The sequence below is a fragment of the Nycticebus coucang genome, chromosome 7 (genome assembly GCF_027406575.1).
Source record: "Nycticebus coucang isolate mNycCou1 chromosome 7, mNycCou1.pri, whole genome shotgun sequence".
In the NCBI taxonomy this organism is placed as follows: Eukaryota; Metazoa; Chordata; class Mammalia; order Primates; family Lorisidae; genus Nycticebus; species Nycticebus coucang.
In genome coordinates, this window is record NC_069786.1 from 122165517 (window position 1) to 122188527 (window position 23011).

Sequence of the window (23011 nt, forward strand, 5' to 3'; positions counted from 1 at the left end):
AACATACTGAAGAATTTCTTTACTGCAAACTAGGCACTTAGATTTCTTCCCACATGCCCAGTCTCCAAGTATGACATTCATTCTTCCATTTGACAAGCATTTAGTAAGAAACTACTGTGTGCCACAGATTTTGCTGCCCTGGATATATGGAAACAGTAACCACTGTCCTGGCCTGGAAAGTTTCTCAGGGTATTTGAAGTGAAGGAAAAATCATACTTTTTCCTTCTGCTTCAAGAAAGGAAACAGAGATAAATGTCATTTAAACTGTGGATAGCACTACCAGCAATCACTGCCTCCAGTGAGGTGACAAAAGATTATGTCTGGTACATTAGTCTCTCAATTCTGTGTTGTTGTTGTTGTTTTATCTTAATAGATTAGGGCTGTTCTCAAGATACACCTACTCAGAAGCAGACTTACCATTTGGAGGGAATTAAGTTATCACCATGCCACCTTGTGCATTTACAGTTGATCGCTAACAGTGGAATGAAACACCGTGTACCTTGTGAGGCATCAGGTTTCTGCAAGGACAGTCTGGGCACAGGGCTGAAGGAAGACTCTGCTGTCTTGTTAATATCTCTGAACTCACACTAGTTCCAGGATAGATCATCATATTACCTTCCTCAGGTGTGAGGAGGGGGAAGGAGATGATAGAGGCAGAGACAGAGATAGAACTAGAAAAAGAGCTTTTTTCAAAGGCTAAGAGGACTGGATGTGGGAGGAGATTTCAAACCTACTGCTCACCTATATTCTAGTCACATTGAGTACTGAGTCAGCTTGGCACAGACATAGGCCAGAAGATTGCAGTTAACAAAGCTTCAGGAATGTAACGGGAATTCACACTCTCTTAAAGCAAGTGGGGCTTACCTTTCTCTTTAGGATAAGAAAGAGGGAAACAAGATTGTATGCTTGCCTCGGAGACTTAGCAAGTTTGGAAGAACCTGACTTGCTCAACTTTTGCCACTGCAGGCTGCGTTTTTGCCAATTCCTATTCCGCTAGCTCTATCCTGAGTGTTTGTAAACAGCTATTCTCTTCATTGCATTCTCAAATAACAACTTTTTAAGTTACATTTTCATTGCTGAAATACAAATTTGAGTGTAGATCATTTGGACCAATTTCTAAAATAAGATATCTTAATAAATAATACAGTTATTAAAATGAAAACATGTTTTATTTTAGTCCTCCATAAAAACCTCTTAAAAAGAATAAGAACTCCCTAGATTCCCTAGGACTGAGGCATCAGTAAAGGTCTTACTGAAAACTCTTTTGTTTTAATGGCTAGGACTTCCAGAACTATGCTGAATAGCAGTGGTGACAATGGGCATCTTGGTCTAGCTCCAAATCTGAATGGAAATGCTTTCAGGTTAACACCATTCAATATGATATTGGCTATGTGTTTGTGTAGATGGCCTATATCTGTTTAAGTCCCACCTAAGCCTATTTTCTTTCTTTCTTTTATATTTATTTATATATTTTTTATTAAATCATAGCTGTGTACATTGATATGATCATGGGGCATCATTCACTAGCTTTACAGACCGTTTACCAATTGCCTATTTTCTTAAGTGTAACTTAAAATTTGTATTTCACATTAACTTGAAATAAGAAAAAATTAAAAAAAAAAACAACTCCCCTGTTTTAAAGATAGGAAAACTGAAACTCAAAGAAGCTTAAAGGTTTGGCCAAGGTTACAACTCCATGGGAAACCACTGTGTCATAATGATTGAAAGATATGTTTTTTCAAATTGATTGAACAACAGCCACATAATGGCTTTTGACTTCAAAAAATTAAAGTTAGTGAATACCTCAACATGGAAAAAGCTGTATGTGACAGATCTATAGATGGTATCATACCAAATGGGGAAAAACCAAAAGTCTTTTCTCTCAAATCTAAAACAAGACAAGGATCCCTACTCCATCCACTCTTACTCAACACAGTACTGAAAGTTGTAGTTAGAGCAATCAGACAAGTGAAAGAGATAAAGCGCATCCAAATTGCAAAGTAACTTGTTAAATTATCCTTGTTTGCAGAAGATATGATCTTACTTCTAGAAAAATCTAAAGATTCCACCAAAAAAAAAATTAGAAATGATAAATGTAGTAAAGTTGCAAGATCCAAAGTGAATGTACAAATTAGTAGCATCTCTATATGTCAATAGCAAATAATCTGAAAAAGAAACCAAGTAAGTATTACCATTTACAATAGCTGCAAATAAGATAAAATATCTAGGAATAAGCTTAACCAAAGAAGTGAAAGATGTTTATAATTAAAAGTATAAAACATTGATGAAAGAGGTTGAAGAGGACACAATATATGGAAAGATATTCCATGATCACAGACTGGAAGAAACAATATTGTGAAAATGTCCATACTACCCCAAACAACCTACAGATTCAATACAATCCCCATCACAATACCAGTGACATTTTCCACAGAAATAGGAAAAATAATCCTAAAATTTATATGGAAACTCAGAAGACTCAGGATAGCTAAACAACAATCCTGAGCAACAACAGTAACAAAACTGGAGGAATCATGGGATCTGACTTAAGTTAGATCTCAATAAGTTATCATGGGATCCCAAGGAATCATGGGATCTCAATAAGTTATGGTATACTTTAAAATAACTAAAAGAGTGGAATTGGAATGTTCCTGACAAAAAGAATGATAAATGCTAGAGGATTTTATTAATACACATTGTATGCCTCTATCAAAACATCACATGTACCCTACAAATACGTACAGCAATTATGTACTTGTACTAATTAAAATATAAAGTATATTTTAAAATGTAAGACCTGAAACTAGGTGGAAGTACTAAAGAAACGCTTTTAATAAAAAGGTGAAGTTAATGAACTAAACTTCCATGTTGGCATTCAGAAAGTCCCTGAAAGAACCTTATCTCTGCATGTTGGTAGGCCAATAAATTTCATTAGTAGCAGTTTCGCTTGTAGGATATATTTAAAGCTATCCATAGAGTTATGTTTTAAAGCAAACTTGGAATACGTTTTTCACTTGAAAATAAAACATTCTTTTGAACAACTGTATAATATTTTTAGTAAATTTTTGTATGTATATTTACACATATGACACGTATATAATATGTAGGAACAAGATAGGTCCTTATCTGATTTTTAAAATATTTTACTCTCTGATATGACTACTGGAACAATAGAAATAATTAATTTTTCAAAAAAAAGATGAATTTCAAGATCCTTCAAATCAAGCTTAAAGCGACCTAATATAAAATTATATACATATGCAGATGTGTGTATACAGTCATCCTTCTGGTGGGGGGAGGGCTGTTGAGTTGGTTGTAGGAAGACTCTGAGTATACCAAACTTCCAAACTCAGCATACTCAAGTCCTGTGGGCAGCACTGTGGAGCTGTCTATAAGTTGGCCCTGTATATACACACTGCTGAATAGTGTGTTTTCTATCTGCATTTTGTTAAAAAAAAATCTGCACCTGAGTATGTCTTCGCAGTTCAAACTCATGTTGTTCAAGAATCAACTGTATCTATGTGTATGTAGATATATGCACCTATGTGTGTATATTTATGTATATCTATATGATTGGAAGAAGTTGGAAGACATGTCACTTCCATGTCTAATTTTTAAATAAGAAAATAAAGCAAAAAGCAGAAAGTAAATATCTTAAACATTAGGTCTCCATATTTGCATTTCCTTCTTCAAAAAAGTTATGAGCTCCCCACATCACTTTCATTTTTGTGAAGGTTATTCAGCTGTAGTCAATTTCCATTTCACATTCTAAAGAGCTGTGACAAAGGGACTTTTAAGAGCTAATCAAATAAACAATGGATGTTCAAGAATAATTTAATTATCATGTTTCATTGAACAGTAAATTTTGTTAAGTTTTTTGTTTGCTTGTTTGCCAAGTCAAATGTTCATGACTGCGTTCTTTTTATAGAATGTTTGATTCCAAAGGCCAGAAGTCACTGGTCATTTTGACAGCCTTAATTAGTCATTTAAATTGGTAATTACTAAAATAATTATAAGAACAAGAAGCTCATTGTGCTAATCATAAATGGTGTCATCTTTTCAAATAGACTCCCCTCCAGATTCTATTGTTAAATTCCGCCATGTTGGTATTTAATTTGAATTAAAGAGCCCAGCTTCTCAAATTCTACATGTCAGAAAAGAAGGTATGCTGAAATTGAATTAGAAAAAGCCAAGTATTTTCGCCAAGCAGCAGAAATTATAGGAGCTTTTGATGATATGGATCCATTAATTCTAATAATCTCCCTGGCAGACATTTCCACTTGAATCCAATTGCAAAATATTCACATTTTCAAAGGCAAATGTTTTTCCCTATTGCCACTAACTCAGTCACATCCATTACATTTTATTATTTCTACATCATTAAATGCAGGTCAACACATTGAGTCCAACAAACACAAGCATTTATTTCCAGACTACTAACACTGCTGAGAAAGATAAGAAGCAGGGGAAAAATAACCTGATTTGTAAACACGAACATTAAAATCAACACTACAAGAGATGATATAACAGATCCAGTGTTGCAACCCTATGCTTATCATGAGGGAAATGTATTTTTATAGTAGAACGAGAATGGAATGATGTTCCTTTCAGAGTTTAAGGACCCTTTGTTTGCAAAGCTTAACCCATTCCTTGCCAGACCTGTCCTTGGGAAATGACTGAGCACTAAAATGGTGTTTAAAGTTGATACTGCTGCCAGTATCTCAGATTCCTAGGGTGACATAAATGAAAAATTGTTCAGTGGTGCAAAAGTAGTTGCAGCTCTTCTTTTGTAAAGAAACCCCTTTGTAGAAACTCTTCCTATGACTGCTACTCTGAGGGTTCCTTTTCTCTCACTGCTCTCTCTCATGAATGCTAACTGCCTGTTTAACAAGGCCCTTCCTGCCTAGGGGAAGTGGACAGCAGTTACAGAGTAGTTGAGGGAACAAGCTGAGGGGTCCGACTGCCTGCTTGTGACTCTAGATCCACCACTGACAAGTCATTTGGTCTGAGGAAGTTCCCAATCTCTAAGTAGCTCTTTCTCATCTATATGATGTGAATAAAAAGGCTTTGCCATAGGCTCATTGTAAGGATTAAAGAGATTGTACCAGTACAGTACCAGCCATAGAGAACGTGACCAATATCTTTCTGTGTGATCACTTTTCCAGTGATGTCCAAGTGACTCAAGGAACATCATTATCAGATATTGATAACCTGGGCATGTCTAAGTCATCCTTCAATTATTACCTCTCACCAGCACGTCCAACCCACTCTCCTAACCTTCCTTAAGTGCCTACCTCATTTATAGTGAGAAGGGAGACTCCTCCCCATCTTATCTTCATATCAAATATAGTATAAAAATAGCAAGACCAACAAGTTCCCTGCTCTTAATGACACATTCAAAAGGAATATGGTTGAAGACAAACAAGAAATTAAATCATTAAGAAAATCACTTTAGGTGGTGTTGAGGACTATGAAGAAAAAAAGCAGAATAATGAGATAGAGAGTGTTGAGGCATGGGGGGCTGAGGGAGGATACTTCCACTGAGTGACCCAACGTGGCCTTCCTGAGAAGGTGACCTTTGAGAGCCTGAGTGATGAGGAGGACAAGCTGTGAGAATTCTGGAGCAAAGAAATGTCACATGCCCAGAACCCGATCATCAGATCCCCTAATTTCACAGAGCAGGAAATTGAGGTTCCAAAGAGACAAGTGACTTCACCAAGTATCACAGAGGCAGGTTTGAGATTCTGGTCTCCATGCCCACCGGCTCTGGGCCCTGATGTATCTGGTCCAACACCCATTCACTAGAGTCCCATATTGCCAGCTTGTTAAAAGTGCATATGAAGTTCCAACTTGGAGTCAAGGAAAAAGTATCCACAGATGGTGGTTAAGGCCAGCCAATCAATGAGGTCATGTAGCAGATTACAGCATATGGGAAAATCAAGGCTTTTACCTCCACCGAATCCCATTTTTTAGGACATTCAAATATGTACAAGAGAAATCATCTTTTCCTGGCATTCAATAACTATGAGACAGAGAATCATCTTTGTGCCTTTATGATGACAGTTATTGGGTTCTTTGATATAACCAATTATGTTCAAATTCCCAAGGGTTTCAATATGATAGCAACACAGATCTCATAAAGCATCTTATTGCATGCTGTATTAGTCAGCTGGGCTGCCATGACAGCATACCATAGCCTTTGTGGCTTTAACAACTGAAATTTATTTCTCACAGTTCTGGAGGCTGTAAGGCTGAGATCGTGGTGCCTCCATAGTTGGGCTCCTGCCTTGTTGCTGTGTCCTCACATGGCGGAGAGAGAGAAATATCTCTTTCTTCCTCTTCTTTTAAAGCCACTGATACCATCTGAAGGTCTCATTTCAGGATGATCTCATACACCCTTAATTATTTCTTCCAAGTCCCATTTTCAAATACCATCACATTGGTGGTTAAAGCTACAAACATATGAATTATGGGAAAACTCAAACATTCTGTTCATAATACACGTTCTTTATGGGTTGGGCTGGTTCTGTTTCAAAATTCTCTCCAGGGTGGGGAATAACATTGATTTCGACCTGAAACATAACTTTAGGGTATGAACTCTCAACCTAAACCCAGGGTAAGAACTTTTGATGATTTAGATCACAATTACTCAATACATGATATGTAAGTTTTTCTTAACCTGGAAGCTTAATTTAAGTACACACTACAATAAAAGGGCTAGGTGGAGGAGAAAATATGACAGAAATAAGGAACAGACTTCTCTAAGGTCATTTAACAATGAACCAAATCCCATTTGCATTCTCAGCTGGTATAACCTCTGCTTTAAGTGCAACTTTCAAAGAGTTGCAGAATAAATCACATGGTATGGGACCCAAACACAACTGCCTTTGTCTGATGAGATACTGCAAAAATGTAGCCAAAAAGGTAGGCTATTTTTGTGTTCCTCAAAATTTTAATGTGCTTACAAATCACTAGAGGGTCTTATTAACATGCACTATTCATATGCCAGGCATGAGGTCTAGGAGTCAACATTTCTAGCCAGCTCCTCAGTGACACTAATGCTGCTGGTGCTTGGACCACACTCTGAACAGTAAGAGACTATTGCTGCATCAAGCTCTGTTATGAAAAACCACAGGAAAAAGAATTGTCGTGCCTCTTGAGTCTAAGTACAAGGTGAAGCTTAGTGTGTTTAGAGAAAATTATTTTCTTTTATGATGGACTACTTAAATCTCGTGGCTGATGGTATTTTTTTTCTTTCACTCAGTCAGTAGGAAACATCTTCAGTAAGACTATAAGACTTGAGGATGATGCATTTTACTTACTGATCTTACTCCACTGATCTACATCTGTCTACATCTTGTTTTCCTAATATTGCCTCTTTTTTTTTTTTTTTGCTAGTATTGGTTTTTACTCCTTACTACATGTTGTTGTCGCCTTACATGCATCTTTGTAAAATGCTTAGAATCCCTCCTTCAAATAAGAATGTGAAAAAAGAATCCCACCACAACCTAGTGAAAGGGAAATATTGCCATATTACCACCCAACAAGGCTCATTGGCTGCTGCTCAGGAGGAAGCCAATGGACTGAGACAGTAGGGATTATAGCAGAAAAAGAATTTAATATCCCAGTTGCCAAGTGAGGAGATGGGAGGAATTTGTCAAATCTGTCTCCTTGAGAGTTTGTGAACCAGGGTTTTTAAAGATAGTTTAGTGGGTTGAGAAGCAAACATTTCATCTCGTGTTGAGTCAGTCCCCATGTTGCAAGACCAGCTGATGTGGTTCCTTGGTATGGCTGCTGGTCGGGTTGTGTCAGTTGGTCCCTGGAATGCAAGGTCCAGAAGATATCTAGACCAGACTTAAGCTTCGCACGGCTGATGTTATCTCTGGGAGCAATGAGGAAAACTAAGAATCTTGATGAGCATCAGTTATGTGACTCCTGAGTGGTAAGCAATTAGAAGAAAGCAAGCTAGGGAACAATGACTGGTCATGTGCATCTTTGAGCTATGCCTATACGTTGGCAGAGTTCAGGCCCTTTCTACAGTTCTACCCACCTTATTGCTTTTTATTAACTTTATAAAGGAGGGGTTTAGAAAAACTCACTCCAAGACACACAATGCACAGGAATTTCGGACAGTGGGATGAGCCATTGAAAATGGAAAAGCAGAGACTCCTAAAGGTGGAACAGATAAGTATTAACCTCATTCCTTGTCACAATGTGCTTAAAGTTTTGACAGATGGATGAAGTGGGGATGGCTGAGGGAGTCCATATTTTAAGGACTTTATGCTTGAGATTCCAGTTGCCTTAGGAGGGCCTACTAGCATTAAAGGTACTTGGAATAGCCTCTGCTGTTGCTACTAACCGCAGAGGAACCCTGGAGTGAATGCTGACAGGTACTCTGAGACCTTAGGGGAAGAACAAGCTTCTTGTTCTTTAGGTAGAGCTCCATCTCAGCTCCATCAGAAGGCAACACTGACCAACGCCAACTCCTCACATCCACTAATCTGGAAGTAGCTAGGAAAACTAGAAGGTAACCCTCTGCTACCCTATTTTCCCGAAAATAAGACATCCTCCGAAAATAAGACCTACTTACAGGAAAGATAAGACGTCCCCTGAAAATAAGACCTAGCGTGTCTTTGGGAGCACACCTTAAAATAAGACACTGTCTTATTTTCGGGAAAACAGGGTAGTTACTATTCAGGATGCAAAAGAGATCCCAGGGTGCTTACTTAACTTAGAGCAGGGTATTTAACTCTGTGCATCTCTGTGGCCTTGTCTACGTTTTGCAACCATAATAACTTCCTCATAGGATTGCTCCGTGAATTAAATAAAACACTTAACACTGTGCCAGGTACTCTGAATGTTCTCAATAAATGGTTTATTGTAATTACATTTATTTCTGCTCTCTTTTTGTATGTCAGGCCTTCGAGAATCTGGTTGTGGAGAAATGGAACATGTTGACTAATTCTTTCATTTTTTGGATCCTTCTGGAAGTTTCCTAGAACCCACTGTTGCTACTCTTTGTTTTCAAAGTTACTTCTTCAGAGCCCTTTTGTAATGGAAAACATTAGCTGACACAATCAATAACATTCAAATTTGATCTTGTAACCGAAGTTCATGTTGACTTCTCGCGAGACAAAGAGGTCAAGGGTCTTTCCTCACATGAAAATATAAACACATCAATGTGTGATTTCTGCTAAAGCATAAATAAACACTCTTCTTGTAAAGAACCCTGTCAAACACAAATACACATACAGATGAAAGAACAAGTGTTGTGAATGCCAAAGAGACAGGTCTTTACTTTGTGTCTTGGTTCAAACTCTGGACACCAACAGTTAAACAAGAGCTTCACTTATATCAAGCATTTGACTCTTAGGAAACCCAGTATATCTCACTCAATTTTTAAAAACTCCTCATATTCTCAACTATCTAATTGCCACGAGGGTCAGAGGGGAGGAAATTCTTCCTTCTAGGAACTCCTCATGCTTATCTAAACATGTTTACCTATTCATTATTTCTCAATTAAAGCTCTTTGATAGCTCAAAAGTTCTGCTTCTTATGCAAAGCTCTCTAAAATATCAAACGTCTGTTATTGGGAAACAGAAGAGTTAGCAAAGCAAGGAAATGGAATTTACTGAAATAAATATTTTCCTTTCTTTACTCCTTACTCTTTCTGGGGGCAGAGGGCAGTGGTGGCCTGAGGGAGAAAGCATACTGGTTAAATATAATCCTTCTGGCAGGATACTTTCTCTTTAAAAGAAAGAACTAGAATTAGGTACAATTGAAAAAATGAGTTGCAGAGGAGATTTTGTGTAACAATGGGGTAAATATCTCAAATGCATTAAATGTGCATCTAAATAAAGTGGTATGTTCCAGTCTAGGAAATAGATCAAAGGCTTTAGGTAAAACTGACCAAATGATAGTCTGCTCTTTAGTGAACTTGCACCTGCCTTTGGACTGCCTTCCCAACATCTGACCCTAAGATGGTCTCACTCTCCCGGCTTATCCCACTCTCCTATTGCTCCAACCTACCTAAAAACATTCCATAAAAAAATCTCCATTTCTCCTAAGGTGACTAATCTGGTGTGGTGTTTGCAGAAAGTTAATCTATACTTTCAAAAAAAAATTTTTTTTGTTTTCAAGTGGTATCAAATATATATGCAGAAAAGTACACAAATCCTACGTTTTTAGCTTATAGCATAGTAGAAAGCCATCTAAATGAGTTAATTCATGCCAGAGCACAGATACCCTTCATCCATTTTAAAAGATAAGCTTCTTTTAAAAAATTCTAATTAGTGGCTTTACCACATGTTATGGATATTCAAGCAACATAATAAAACACTCCAGTCCTGACGTGAGAGAAATCTTTTTAGTCATGTTGGAGCTGAGATTTGATACCAGAGGAATTTGCTTTAGGGAACAACTGGAAAGGAGGAGGTTTCAGGAAATTATTTAAACTTGACCTGATCCTGTGAATTGGTCTTAGCATGAGTTGCCATTCATTGATTTTCTATGGAGGAAATTTTAGGCTAACTAAGGAGCAAATATTTCTCTCTTGGAAATGTATAGCTGTTGCTCATAATTGTTCTTGGAAAGTATGCAGAATAAGGAGGGCACTGACCAGGAGTCTGCATATAATCTTACTGCAGTGACTTAGGTTAAAACTGAATTCAAATCTGCTTTGGCATACATCTCTACTCTTCTCAACAATTCCCCCAAATTTCTCTCTCTTGGTCATTGCTTTTATTCAGCATCTCCCTGGTCTCTATTCTTCATATTCAAACACATTTTGAAGGCTTCCTATCATATGCGTGTGTGTGTGTGTATACTTATTCCATTCTCAGAGTCCAAAACTACCTTGTTAACCTGGCAACCATATCTATACCTATTATAGAGCAGTGTTCAGACCCTACAAAGATCTTTCTCTAACCTTCAGGAGGAGTTGGGACCCCAAACAGGGATTTCAAAAAAGGAACTATACAAATCTAATCGTGAGATATGTTTTTCTCAGCGGGACTTCTGGTGTCTCTGAACTATATCTTTCAATCGATGGTAATTTGCTCCAACACACATATACGGGTTCAGTCCATACTGGAAGTGGGCTACCCATAATCTTTTCACCCTTATCCTGTTCTTTTTCTCCCCTGAAAACCAGCCTTTGAGAACTTGAAGTAACAAATATAAAGAGTCTTAAGGGTTGGATAATGTAACCTTAGTCTCCTCAACCAAATAAAATTATAGGGTTTCTGGTTGATACTCTGCCCCACAGAATCTCACGGAGTTTGGGTGCCAACTCAGACAGTACATCACCTTCCTTTTTCCCTTCAAGAGTTAATTGATAGAATTGAATGGAAAGCACATGTCTTCTTGGTGCCAAAATCGCTGCCAAAACTGCCTGACTAGATGTGTAAGATCCCATGAAATGTCTTGGCAAAAGCTAGTTTCGAGTGTTGGCCAAGGTGCTGAAGTGAAGGGGAGGCAGGAACACCTTTGTTGGGTGATCTCCCCACCCCCACCTCTTTTTAAGACATTGAGTTTATTCGTTTTGACAAGCTCCCCCAGGATTTCAAATCTGACATAATTTTGAAGCAAGCAGTATCTCTCCCTTTCCTTTATAAGAAATTCCAGTGCTACAAAAATTCTAGGAGAAGCTGCTTAAAAACAAAACACAAACCACAGACAACATTTTAAGCTGTTTAGTCCAACGAAGTGCTGTATTTCTCTATTAGATCCTTACTGCAATTCCGTGGAACGAATCGATTGCAAAATAAAGTTACTGCAAAGCCAGCCAGTGGCAGAAAATGACCAACCCACAACGCTGAATGACCAATTGAAGGTAAAAAGTATTTTCTGTTCATGTCTGAAGCTTTTCCTATTATCTCTACTTTTACTTAAATTGAACCTTTTTTTTTTTTTTTTAATGTTCCTTTTGACAGTTTGTCCTTTTTGCCCTGAAAATGTGCCTGCTGAGAGGTGAACCGCGGGCTGCCCTTGGCACGGTTATGGGCTAACAGTTGAATCACCTCTGGGTAACTCCAGTAAATGGTGAGAGAGCAGGCAGCCTGGCCACCGAATCCGTCCCCTCCACCCCATCCCGGTGGGCATCCCACACTGTTCCCTCTGCCAGCCAATTTGCTTCCGTTCTGTTCAACTTTTCGAACTCTGGCTTTAGAGAATAGTCCTGGCTGTGGGAACTGGCTCCGAGCAGCTTTTGGCTCTCTCCCCATGGGTGACTGGCAAGGGTAACACTTTCTTTGACATTCTTAAAGAGAGCTGTTTAATTCCTAATGATATTTAACTGGCAAAAAATAAAATGAAACACACAACGCGGATTCCGGTCCAGCCAAGGCAGGCCGAGAGCGCGACTAGCAGAGCCTGGGTCTCGCTGCCAGGCTGCGGCTCCCACTAGCTTCCTTCCCAGTACAGTTGAATTTTTTTTTTTTTTTGTCTCTTGCTATGTCTACCCTGGAGTGTGACACCTACTGGAATTTAGGAACATCTGGAGAGGTACGGATTTGATTCGGGCATCAGGCTGACAGTTGCCCCTGGGACTTCCCGCGGAAATCACCCAGCACTTCGAAGCCATTTCAACAAGGAAGTAACCAGCGGAGCGTTGCTGGAGGGAGAACCCCGCGAAACATCTTAGAAAAATACCAGAAACCGCCGTGCACTTAAGGACCCACATCTCCCCCCACGCTCTCCCTCAGGCCTTTCTGAAAGAGTGAAAAGTGGCTTGTGGGATTTTATGCAGTGGTGGAGGGTTGTGCGCGAGAGTCAAGGTGGGTGGAGGGCCCGGCTCTAGCTAGGGCGAGAACCACGGATCACAGCTTTGCCTGAGCGCCCTACCCTCGGATGAGACCCCACCCCACCCCGGTCCCCTGGCGCTCGCTTTACCTAGCGCCAATGTGACTAGTGGGTGCCTTCCCGTCCACTCCCACCTCCCAACGCCCGGGCAAGTCCTCTCCCACGCTGCGCTGTCGCTGCCCATACAGCTGCTGAGCTGAGGGTCCCGCGCCCCCCAATCCTTACGCGTCGGTGGCGCTGCCTGGCAGAGGTGGCACCAGAGGCGCCCGCAGAGGCAGTGCAAGGGAGTGCGGGGGAAGGGACTGGCGAGCTGCAGGGGTAGGAGCGCGTCGGGCATTCAGGGAGGCAGGTCTTGGGCCCCCTGGCCGCCCCGCGCGCGTGGGGGGGCGCGGAGGACGCGCCAGACTCACCCGCTGCTGCTGACGGCTGCTGACGGCCACTGCGGCGGCGGACGCGGCGCTGTGCCGGAGCTCGGCCGCCTGCCCAGGTCTCAACAGGCTCCGGGTGAACCTGCGAGTCCGCTCGCTGGCCATCGTCGGTCGCGCCGAGAGCGCCGCGGGCCCGGAGCGCGCGTCCCGCCGGTCTTGCCCGCGCCAACCTTCTCTACCCACCCGCCGTTCAGGAAGCGGAACTCAGAGCCTTTCCCCCCCTCTTCCTCGCTCAACTCGCAAGAGGCGGGTTTTTCTTTCTTGCACCCCCACTCTTCCCACCCCTTTCCCTCCGCAGAAGCTTCCCTACGACTTTCCAAACGCTGCGCTCCTCGGAGCGCGCCTGGCCAACTCCGCGGGCGGCCGCGGCCCGGCGGCGGCGCATCTGCAGCTGGAGCCGCGGGAGCAGAGTGGGGCGGCTCCGGCCGCGCTGCCCACCCGGACTCAGCTGGCCGGTCGGCTGGGGCTGTCCCCGCAGCCCCGGGGAACGGCAGGCGAAGGGGGAGGGCGCTGGGGCAACCCAGGGGCTCCGGGCGGGGCCTGTCCAAGGCCGTCTTCCCCACTTGGAGGTTGTTCCTAGAGTGGGAGCGCCGGCTGCACTGGAGGGTTAAAGCCCCTATTTTCTGGGTCTGGCAAGTGGGTGGGGCCGAGCTTCCTCCCTTCCAGTTCTTGCCCCTTTGGAAAGGGGTCAGAGTCTTACCAAGGGTCTGGTGGCTGCAGTCTCCATAGCATCGCTCAACCCAACTTTTGGAAATCTTTGCCCAAAGTCTTTACTTAAGGCCTTGGAATAAGTTTTTTACATTCATTCACACCTTCAATCAGTATTCATTAAGCACCTACTGTATGCCAGCTGCCAGCCTGCACGGTTCTGGAACTTTCCGATCTTGCCTTAGGGAGGGGTATGTTGGGGGGGATGCCATATTTTTGGGGTGGGTGTAATGGCAGCAGATAACCAAGTGAACAAATAAACACACACAAGTAAATGACCAAGATAGCTCCAGATACCAATATGTGCTAAAAAGTAATTACTGAGTGTACTGTGGGGTAAGGTAATAGGGTGAGCAGAGTCTCCTGCAGGATTCCTAGGTAGGGAGGTCAGGTACAGGGCTGTGCTCCGCAGTTGAAGACTTCTGTGGTCCTGCTGTGGCCTCACAGCCATCTGGCCCGCACTCTGTCTCTCCATATCTGTTAAAGGGTTCCAAGGACTCTTCTCCTGAGTGGCTCCCCAGGCGGTTCTCCTACTTCCTGTGGGGCTGAGTGGGCCCCTGGGACTGTCAGTCTGGAGATATCTGGGACAGACTCTCCCACTTCTTCTGGGTTCTCCTGAGCAGCTTTGTGTGGATTCATGACCCTGCCATTTTCTAAAGCCAATAATACGTTTTTAACATAAGGTCACATTTGGGTATAAAGAATCCTGAAGCAGCTTTTAAATACACTCAAGTCAGCTTTCTGTTTCTGTGAATCTATTAGCCAGAGATGCTGATTAGAAGTCATTTCAGTGCATTCAAGAAATCATGATGGGCAGAGGCCCTGGAGATTCAGCGAGAGCCATTTGAAACATCACCACGTAATGCAGAGCTGGGTGCTTTCATACTGATGCTCAGGACAGGAGCACAGCCACCTGCAAGGGTAGGCAAAGTAGCTGGTCGCCTCTGTGGTGGCATCTGAAGATCTCTGCAGGAACAGTGCTCTTCAGCCATAACCTGTCCCAGGTGTGTCCTGTGTTGATAACTTTAAATGTGTATTCTCTTGAGATAATACATTAAGCACTTTTGATAAATTTGAGGAGGTAGCTGGTCTTTGCCTCTGGTTTTAGAACATTCCCTGGCACGCAGTGGGTGCTTAGTAAATACCAGTGTATGGATGACTTTCTTGAGGGCTCAGGTGGGCTGGTGCATTCAGAGAGCTGAATATGTCTGCAACAGAGAAAGACAGAAAGGAGAAGAGAAAGGTGTACTGTAGTAATGAAAAACACAGCTGAATTTGTCCTGGGCAGGGCAACTCACTGATACAAAAATGCTACGTGGCTTACTCAACCCATTCTTCAACCCTGTCAAGAATGCTTGTTCTTCCTTTGTTACTGCAGATTGTACTTTTTCCAGCTTCAGGAGGTAACTCAGAGCACTGGTGTGAGAGGATTTGATGAAGGAACATCTATTTGACCTAATATTGTAGAATAGTGGTTAAAGGATGTGATCTGGAGTCGAACTGCCTTTCCTCAAATCCCAACTTTATTTTTTCTTTAAATAAGTTACTTAACCTCGTAAGCCTCTGTTTCCTAATCTGAAAAATTGGGATAATAATAGTTAGGTGTACGACTGGGCTGCGGAGAGAGGTATGTAAGTTAGTGTGAATTTCTTAAAGTGCTGACCACATGGACTTTAATAAATTTTGTCGTTAAGATAACTTAGGTATTTTAAAACTTTTTCATGGCTTTTAATATATTTGATTCTCATATGAGTATAAACCTTTGTGGTAAACATGGTGGATGAGTATTATTTTACATAAGACTGAGGATATCATAAGTCTTTTGGAGACAGTGTCTACACCCAAATCAATGACTCTTGAATTTCATGAACAATAAACAATATAATTTTATTTATCTATTTATTTTTTATTTTATAAATGTATATATATTTAAATTTTTGTATTATAATATTAAGCTATTATTGTGTAATAATATTAAATATAATAACATAGTGTATTATGGGCTTGGAATATAGTTTCACATGAATTTTAATGCATTCTAAAATGTGACTGTTCATAAGGAGGACTTAGCCCATGTCTCACTTTCAAAAATTCTAGATGGGCCATACAGGAAGTTCCCAAAGTGTACAAATAGGCATTTTAGAAATAAGGTATGTAGCAATCTTTGATCAATGACCTTAAATCAAGTTCGTGCTTTTGTTTTGTGTCTTCTAGTAGATAGACTACAGAAGCTGCCATCAAGTTTTATCAGGTTCTAATTTGCTTCTTCATTTGAATCGGCACAGGCTGAGCCACTTCATCAGGTAGAAGTAACCCCCTCAACTGACATCTGTGCAATCTCGACCATGGGCATGATGGCACGTAATGCCAAGGTGCACACAGAACCAAGCAAGTTACTCCCGCCTTCAATTTGAGATAGAGGAACTGACTTGTAAAATTTTATTGATGATGGTGGGTAAAGGGTTGGGATGGGAGTAAGAGTCTGCAGATGGAGTCTTTCAGGACTGATGTTAACATTTCATATTTTATATTCTTTCATAAAATCTTATGAAATCGCTTTTTCATAACAGTGAAGAAACTGGTTTGAAACATGGAATTTTCTAGTTTTCTCTTTCTCCACCCCCCTTCTCCCTCTCTCTTTCTCTCCCTCTTCTACTCTCTCCTCTTTTCTTTCCTTCTTTCCTTTCCATCCCCTCCCACATTCCTCCTCTTCCCTTCCTTCCCCCCTCCCTTCTTTTCTTTCTTCCTTCTCATATGAATGTATCAGGGACTTACCTAAGATAAGTAAGTACTTACTACTTGCTCTGGTACAAAAGCTCTATCAATAGCCTTCTCTCATCAACCTTCTACTTAATTTTGGTCTTATGGATAAGAAAATTCTTCAGAAATTTTTTTCATAGCAGTAATAGGTATAAAAGTGAGCTCTGTACTGTATTTTCCAAAATACCTAAAGGCATGATAATCGTGTAAAAGTTTTGTTATAGTTTATGCTCAAGAAGTTGTAACATTAGGTCAAACAATTCTTACACTAATTCCATGGCACTGAATTAACGCACTAATTCCGTGACATTGAATAACCTTTCCTGAATGATACCAAGTCTGATGTACCCTAGGTATTAGCCTGGGTGTCAGGTTGTCTCAGACTATAACTATTTCAAGTTTACCCAGTGTTAGACCGTTTACTAATCATTTCATTCAGTTCTCCATCATTCATCCTAAAATGGGGCACGTGACGTTGCCCCCACTGTAAACAAAAGAAAGCTGGGAGAGAATTTAATAGCATGAAAGTTAGGAGGAGCATTTCAGTAACTAATAACATGAAGAAATGTGCAGGAATGGGAATACACATCCAAACTAAGATGATTTTCTTATATTATGTAAAGCCTTCCTTTGTGACTCTTTACTGAAGAAAAAGTATGTTTGTCCTGTTTCTACAGTAGGAAGGGAAGTTGGCTGAGAAAGGTGACTTGCGTTAAAAATGTAGGACTATAATTGGGGTGAGTCAATTGAAGTTATTTTTTTTGTTTATGGAAGGTATAAAGCTTATCTTCTTCAGCAAGAAGTAAATGAAGCATCAGAATTATAGATCAAAATGTAGGAAAAATACGTTTTGTTGTTTTCAGATACTAAGAAAAACAATTGAATTTACATTCAGTGTTTTTTTGGCTGAATACTATTTCACAAGTTATGTTTTTCTTCACCTTGCCAAGGGAATATTAAATAGTGACAAGAAAAAATATGGTTTGAAAGGTGTGATTTAATGGGGAACTGTTACTTTTTGCCAGAGCTGGAGCCATTTGACAAAGCCAAGTGCTTCTATGTTGTTTATGGGAAGAAGTATTAAATTTGATATGCGTTTGTTTCTGTGTTTAGAAGACTGATCACTCTTTGGAAGAAAATCACAGTTAAAGTAATATGATTTGAAAGTGAAACTCTGCCAGGCTGTGTATTTTGCCAGCACACATGGGGTACAGCATTCCATCACCATTAGTCTACCAGGATCCTCAAGGCATAGTGCCCATGGAGGTGTGTGGTGGAAAGAAAAGAATATTTTTGATTGGAAACCAGCCTCTGGGTTCTGTGTCGTCTTTGGGCTTTAATTTGTAGTCTACCCTTAGGGAATTAATGTGCCGGGATCTTTTACTCCTCATCTGTAAAAGTTTCTTAGAGACAGATTTTTGGCTCCAGAGGAGGAAGGAGGAAGTGATTACTAGATATAGGGTGGGACTTCCTTATTTCCACCACACGTGATTAAACCCTTTCCTTACTTTGCTTCTCTAGGTGTTTTATGGTCTCCTCTCCTCCAGCGTTTTGGTTACTCTGAGCATCCACTCTTCTCATCAGAAATTCACCTTCATACATAAAAAGTCTTGTCATAATAATTATTTCTTTTACTTCTCCAAGAGAGCAGCATAAATAGGAATCTGTTTTGTGGTATTTCATTGAGAAATTTGCATACGTAAGATTGGTTTACCTTTCCTTTATATGTGACTAACTTTATTTTGGTTTGCCGGGAAGATTTTTCTGGCTCCTCTAAATTCGACTAGAGAGCTTTCTGGCGCTTTCCCTGTCTTCAATAATTTAAATAACATTGGGATTATTTGTTCTCCAGAGGTTGGATAGAATCCAGCTGTGGAACCATCTGGTCCTGGTATATTTTTAAATCACTTTTAAATCCCTGCTATGGTCACTGATCTATTCAGAATTTCCACAGGTTCTTTAATTTCTTAATAATTTACATTTAACTAGGAATAGCACCATTTTTAAGGTTTTTGAAACATTTGCCTTAGAATTTCATGTAAGGTAAAACTGTAAGTTCCTTCTGCTGTGTATTCTTCTAAACATGTTTAAAAGTATCTAAAAGAAAACAACAAACATTCATAAATCCTCCAGCTATATTTAATTATTTTAAGTTAGAGAAATTATGACCTTTCATCTTTAAGTAGCTCAGCATTTATCTCCAAAAAATCAAAATAGTCTACATAACTTTAATATCATTTATTCATAGCACACTGAATTCAACAGTTTCTCAATATCTTTTATCACCTAGTTCATATTCAAATTCCTATAACTGTCTCCCATATGCTTTTCCTCTAGTCATGGAAGGCACATTGATCTTGTTGTCATATCTCTTAAGACTTGAATTGATCATTCTCCTCCCCCTTTGATAATGACATTGACTTACTGAAAAGACCAAACTAGATATCCAAAGTTTTGTTGCCTCTTGTTCACATTTAATTTGTTGCTTTTTATCTAAAGGCTTTTAAAATCTTTCCTCAATTAGTGATGAAATAACTTTTCTCATTCTTAATCTTGAATTATTTTATCTCCTCCCCTTTTTTCTTTTATTTTTTGCAGTTTTTGGCCAGGGCTGGGCTTGAACCCGCCACCTCCGGCATATGGGGCCGACGCCTTACTCCTTTGAGCCACAGGTGCCGCCCCTCCCATTTTTTCTTAATTGGGTTCTCAAGAGGGATTATCTACTATAGCATGCTCTTCATTGAACTGGTATTGATTTTACTGGTTTGACAATGTACCAGTATCTTTTCATTTCTTTTTTTCATTTATCTTTTCATTTCTAGGCTATACTCTTACTCAAGAGAGGAAACCAGATTTAAAAAGCCAATATTATAACTGGGTAAGTATTTGTCATATAGTTAAGAAAATGTTATGGCTAATACATATTTCATAAATATCAAGTGATTATTTTTTCTAAAAGCTATAAAGGATGTTTTTTAATAGGTAGCCTCAGGAAAAAAGCATATTAATGCTTCTAAGTTTTAGATTAATACTATAAAATTTATTAACATTATGAAGGTTTTCAAAGCATTAATTCCATATCCTGATTAGGTGAGCAGAAGACAGTTGGAGGCAAAAAATTTTGGTATGTTTGTAAAAATTTATGATTGCACCTGTTTTATTTCCAGGAAATGTTTCTTTTAAAAAACATATCTCATCTGTCACGGCACCTTTTTAGGCATGTGGTTTTGGTGTGAACTTGTATTTGCACTGACCCATTTCCTGTGCATACACTCTGCTTACCTCTGCTCTTGCTGTGGTAAAAAGAACTGAAATAATAAGATAATCATATTGCCCTTAGCTCGGTTTTGGAGAGGGGATAAGGAGAGAAAAGAAAACTCTGCAAACCGTGCATGCGTTTCTAAAGCCCCAAGCAAGAGTGGAAGGTTTACTGATCTTGAGGATGTCTATTCAAATAAAAGCCAGTGGGTCCTTGTTATTCCCAACATGTTCATTAACATTTCTTAATACAACTAGATTAGGGTTTTTCATAGCTTAATCTTCTGGCAGTTTCTCATGAGCAGGCTTTAAAATGTGTTTCTGTTTTGAGCGGATAGTATTGTCACCTTTCTCCTTATTTGTTTATTTGCTAGAGGGACAAAAAGAAGTGAAGTAGCTATTTTTATAGAAATCTTAAAAGCAACAGGAGAGTTATTATGATGAAACTAGTAGCTTTGTAAAGGGTGCTATTATTATCACCATGTGCACACAGCTCCAAGCTCACACTAACAAGGCCTCTCTAATGCTCTGCTGCACAGTTTGCTATTAAAGAAATGCTTGGATTGAAGCTTCTTAACAGTGCATATGTATGATTCTTGGAGCTCAGTAAAAGACTCCATAAAGACATGAGTTCTGAACTCCCCTTTCTGCTTTTATTTGCTGTAACACTTATCCAGCCTATATTGATCATTTCCTTGAAGTTTCCCTGTGAAGGCCAACCCTGGTGTTAGTTCGTGAATCTACTTACTAAGCTCTAAGTCATTTGTTGGATGTGGAGTCTCTTGTAGGATTCACATTTTGGGAGGGAGTAGAGTGCCTGATGTATGCATGCTGAGGCTGAGGGTAAAACTGCTGGGGTGAGGTTTAGACACAGGGGGGCTCAAGGCATTTCAGAGACTGTCAAAGGTGAAAGAGGCAAGGAACGTAAGCCATTTGCCTCCCTGGTTTTATTGTTGTGTTTTATAGAAAAGGAAGTGAAAAACCCCAAACTAAGTGCTACTTTTTAGATTAACTAGTCAGTGGCAAACTGGTTTGGTGGTGAAGACAGGAATGCTGCCCAGATATATCAGCCAATGTTTAATACCGTAACCAGAAAGCCAAAAACAGGGATAGGAGGGAAACTGAAGACTAGGGATCATGTTCTAGAAACATCGCATACAACCATTTGGGTCGTGGTTTTACCTGTAAGGTCCTGGATAAGGCCAGGGAGAGACATCAATATCTGGAATTCCCTTTGCTTCCATCTTCTGCCTGTCTCTTCTTATATTTTGAGATTTAGACCCATAGCATGGACGTGTGAAAAGAACGTGCGGCACGAACTTCTGTACCCAGGGATGGTGGGGTATGTAACTGAGTGTGAGGATAACCGAAAAAGGAAGATGAAAGGTCTCCATGAGGTTGTGTATGTGTGTGTGTGTTATATTATGCTATATAGACAAAAAAAACAAAAAACAATGAGCTTATAAAGATTTACCCAGAATTAAGAAAAGACCTACCAAAAAAAAAAAAAAGAAAAGACCTATACATATGTACAGATAATTGCAGCTAACTGCAAAATGTGCATTCCTTTAAAAAATAGACCATTTTTTAGTGTTTTATATTCATAGCAAACTTGAGCAGAAAATATGGAGAATTCCCACATATCCTCTGCCCACACACACTGAGCCACCCCCCCCATCAACGTCCCACACTAGAGTGGTTGGTTTGCTACAACTTGTAGCAAACTGTCAACTACTAGTTGCTATTAACTACTTTAATACCATTTTGGGTGATAACTACATTATCACTCAAAGTACGTAGTTTATATTTGGGTTCACCCTTGTTGTATATTCTATGGATTTTGAAAATGAATAAGAACATGCATTCACCACTGTGGTGTCACGAAGAATAATTTTATTTCCCTAAATCACTGTGTTCTGCTATTAATTCCTGCCTTACCTCATTCTCCAGAAACCACCTATAATTTTAACTTCTCCATAGTTTTTCCTTTGCTAAATGTCACAGTGTTGGGACCCTTGTCATATGCTTCTTCCGTCTAGAAGAATTTATTTAAGTTTTCTTCATGTCTTTTCATAGCTTGATAGCTTATTTCTTTTTAGTGACAAATAATATTCCACTGCAGGGACGTTCAACAGTTCATTTTATACATTCCCTACATTCATCAAGGACCTCGTGGTTGCTCCGAAGTTGTGGCAATTAAGATTAAAACCACTATAGACATCTGGGTGCAGGATTTTGTTGGATGTAAATTTTGAACTCATTTGATAGTTAAAAATGAAAGACAGTTGACAGTTTCTTACATAATTAAACATACTCCTACCATACATTCAGTGAAGACCAAGGAGCTGGACATTTGGGAACAGTGAGTGTCTGCTTTTGTGAGAAACTGCCAAATCGTCTTCTAAAGTGGCCGTACTATTTTGCACTCCTACCAGTAGAGAATGGGAGTTCCTTTAGCTCCATGTCCCTGCCAGCATTTGGTGTTGTCGATGTTTTGGATTTTCTCCCTTTTAATAGGTACACAGTAGGCATCTCATCAGCAATTCCCTGCTGATACATGATGTTGAACATCGTTTCACATGCTTTTGCTAACTATATATCTTCTATGATAATGTATCTCTTTATATCTTTTGTTCATTTTTTAACCAGTGTGTTTATTTTCTTATGGTTCGGCTTTAGGAGTTATAGTGTATTTTAGATAATAGCCTTTATCATGTGTCTTTTAAAAATACTTTCTTCCAATCTGTGACATTTCTTTCTATTCTGATTTTCTTGACTCTTTTTTGCAGAGCAGAAGTTTTTAATGTTAATGAAGTTGCTGTGGTTTGAATGCATCCCCCAGAGTTCATGTGTTGGGAACTTAGTCCTCAGTGTAACAGTGTTGAGAGGTAGGTCTGGAGGTGATTAGGTCGTGAGGCCTCTGACCTCATGAATACAGTGATGCCATTATTGAGGGAGTGTGTCATGTACCTTGAGAGTGAGTTCCTGATAAAAAGATGAAATCGGCTTTCCTTCTCTTCCCTCCCAATGCTTTCTTGCCCTTTTTAATTCTGCCA

General features: G+C 39.9%; 1 protein-coding gene across 2 annotated transcripts in view; it reads right to left on the reverse strand.

Annotated features, from left to right (window-relative positions):
- DOCK10 (dedicator of cytokinesis 10) overlaps positions 1 to 13434 on the reverse strand; it is a 277597-nt gene extending 264163 nt beyond the window's left edge. For both annotated transcript variants that reach the window (XM_053597597.1, XM_053597595.1), the window contains exon 1: positions 13212 to 13434. In XM_053597597.1, the coding sequence (XP_053453572.1) occupies positions 13212 to 13334 (123 nt within the window). In that variant the 5' untranslated portion in view covers positions 13335 to 13434. The remainder of the gene's footprint in view (positions 1 to 13211) is intronic.
- Between the last annotated feature and the right edge of the window lie 9577 nt (positions 13435 to 23011).